The sequence below is a fragment of the Chaetura pelagica genome, unplaced genomic scaffold, assembly GCF_000747805.2.
Source record: "Chaetura pelagica isolate M959 unplaced genomic scaffold, ChaPel_1.0 scaffold587, whole genome shotgun sequence".
Taxonomy (NCBI): Eukaryota; Metazoa; Chordata; class Aves; order Apodiformes; family Apodidae; genus Chaetura; species Chaetura pelagica.
The window spans coordinates 429834-432412 of NW_009953909.1; the positions used below are offsets into that span (position 1 = coordinate 429834).

The 2579-nt window shown below is 62.4% G+C and overlaps 1 protein-coding gene across 1 annotated transcript in view; it reads right to left on the minus strand.

Annotated features, from left to right (window-relative positions):
• B4GALNT4 (beta-1,4-N-acetyl-galactosaminyl transferase 4) overlaps window positions 1-2579 on the minus strand; it is a 16736-nt gene that overhangs the window by 3139 nt on the left and 11018 nt on the right. Inside the window, exons 18-23 of the mRNA XM_010001478.1 lie at window positions 2115-2565; window positions 1805-1965; window positions 1454-1697; window positions 997-1304; window positions 595-748; window positions 170-242 (exon numbers count right to left, since the gene is read on the minus strand). Of these exons, the coding sequence (XP_009999780.1) occupies window positions 170-242; window positions 595-748; window positions 997-1304; window positions 1454-1697; window positions 1805-1965; window positions 2115-2565 (1391 nt within the window). The remainder of the gene's footprint in view (window positions 1-169; window positions 243-594; window positions 749-996; window positions 1305-1453; window positions 1698-1804; window positions 1966-2114; window positions 2566-2579) is intronic.

Below are 2579 nucleotides of genomic sequence, written 5' to 3' on the forward strand. Positions count from 1 at the left end.
AACACTGCCAGGGATGGGGCAGCCACAGCTTCCCTGGGCAACCTGGGCCAGGGTCTCACCACCCTCACAGCGAATAATTTCTTCCTAAAATCCCACCTAAATCTTCCCTTTTTCAGCTTAAAACCATTCCCCCTCATCCTCTCTCTCCACTCCCTGTCCCACCACTCACCTCCACCGCGTCCACACCAGCCTGCAGCCCAGCTGAGCGCTCAAAGTTCCCCGTGCGCTGCAGGTACTGGTAGCTGAGGAGAGAGGGCAGGGTGGTCAGTGCTGGTGGCCAAAGGGGACACAGCCAAGAGGGGGACAGAGATCACCAGCAAGGGGACGGGACCTTCTCAGAAGGGGGGTCAGGTCCCTACAGCTCATGTTGAGGGTTCCCCATGCAGGCAGAGGGGGTTTCTGCATCTCTGACTCCTCCACATGGGAAGCAAGTTTAAACCCCAAAAAGGAGGAGAAGAGGGGCAGAGAGGCAGAGACCCAGCTGGGCTGGGAAAGGAGCAGCAGGTTGGGTGAGCACCATCAGGATGGCCACAGACCTCCCTGGCAGCCTCCAGGGGAGTAGGGTGGGACCCCGAGCTCGTGAGGGTGGGTTACCGGGGCAATCGGGCATCCCGAAGGGCTTTCTCGACATCCATGTCATCACTGTCAAAGTCCACCAGGATGACATTGAAGTTGGCGTCCTTCGTAGCCTCGTACAGGTGGGCCATGTCCGAGATGAACTGCTGGACCCAGCGGGCTTGGTTCTTCACTGCCAGACACAGCCACAAACATCCCTCAGGCTCACACCACCCGGGTCCCAAGAGCAACCCCTTCCCAACCAAAACACCCCTCGCGACGACAGCCTCAACGCCTCATGAGAACAGAGAACCTCATCACCCTTAGGCCAGCCTGGGGGATGCAACTGGGGAGCAGAGGGGTTGCCTTCCTCTCGCCAGAGGGCAGGAGAGCAGAGGGGGCAGCAGAGACCCTGGAGAGACGTGTCCTGCTGTCACCTACCGGGTACCACGAAGTGCACCATGACGTCCTGCCTCCAGCTGAGCTGCAGGGGCTGGCACAGGACAGATTTTCCATAGAGGAGGCTCCAGGTGCTGGGCTGGGGCTCGGTGGCCCCCAGGGCTGGTCCTTCGGGGTTGGCCTCGGCACTGTCGTCCTGCTTGCCCTGGTGCAGGAGGACGTAGACGTACTGGGAGAGCCGCACGGTGCGCCGGCCCCGCTCCGCCAGCTCCAGCTCCAGCAGGTAGCGGTTCCCCCGCGCCGTGTCCCGGCGCTTCTCCACGTTGATGATCCTCAGGAGGGTGTAGATGCTACAGGGAAAGGAGAAGCACTTCAAAGCTCCACCACCACAAGCTCTGCTCCCCACAGCTCCCCTTCCTCCGGAGGTTGGCCTGAACCCACCACCCAGCTCCCCAGGTGGGGCAAAGGCACTTCCCCAAGCCTCCCCCTCCCTCCCTACCCTCCGTTCTTCTCGTTGAGCTTCTCCATGTACTGTGCCACCACGTCCACCACCTCGCCCTCGCTCAGCTGCAGGTTGCCCGACACGTTGCAGCGCAGGTCGTTCCAGTCGGAGCGCAGGAGCTCGAAGTCCACCGAGCTGACGCTGAACGTCCTCTGCCAGTTGATGGAGTCCTCGAGCCAGCTCTGCTGCAGCTCCCCGGCCTCGTAGCTGTAGTCCGACACCTCTTCCTCCTCCTCCTCCTCTTCCTCCTGGCCCTTTCCCTCCTCCTGTTGGGACGTCGTCGTTTCTGACATCTTCAGAAAGGATGTCACCCGTGTCGCCTCGGAGGAGCTGTAATGGCCTCGGCACTGTCGTCCTGCTTGCCCTGGTGCAGGAGGACGTAGACGTACTGGGAGAGCCGCACGGTGCGCCGGCCCCGCTCCGCCAGCTCCAGCTCCAGCAGGTAGCGGTTCCCCCGCGCCGTGTCCCGGCGCTTCTCCACGTTGATGATCCTCAGGAGGGTGTAGATGCTACAGGGAAAGGAGAAGCACTTCAAAGCTCCACCACCACAAGCTCTGCTCCCCACAGCTCCCCTTCCTCCGGAGGTTGGCCTGAACCCACCACCCAGCTCCCCAGGTGGGGCAAAGGCACTTCCCCAAGCCTCCCCCTCCCTCCCTACCCTCCGTTCTTCTCGTTGAGCTTCTCCATGTACTGTGCCACCACGTCCACCACCTCGCCCTCGCTCAGCTGCAGGTTGCCCGACACGTTGCAGCGCAGGTCGTTCCAGTCGGAGCGCAGGAGCTCGAAGTCCACCGAGCTGACGCTGAACGTCCTCTGCCAGTTGATGGAGTCCTCGAGCCAGCTCTGCTGCAGCTCCCCGGCCTCGTAGCTGTAGTCCGACACCTCTTCCTCCTCCTCCTCCTCTTCCTCCTGGCCCTTTCCCTCCTCCTGTTGGGACGTCGTCGTTTCTGACATCTTCAGAAAGGATGTCACCCGTGTCGCCTCGGAGGAGCTGTAATTGGTGGTGGCCACTGTCCTGCCCGGGGCACGAGTCGTGTCCTCATGGGTGTCCCTGAGGAACAGCCCTTCGGTCCCCAGGGCCAGGAGGCCGGGCAGTGCCCGCCGCTCAGCTCACAGCTGGGGC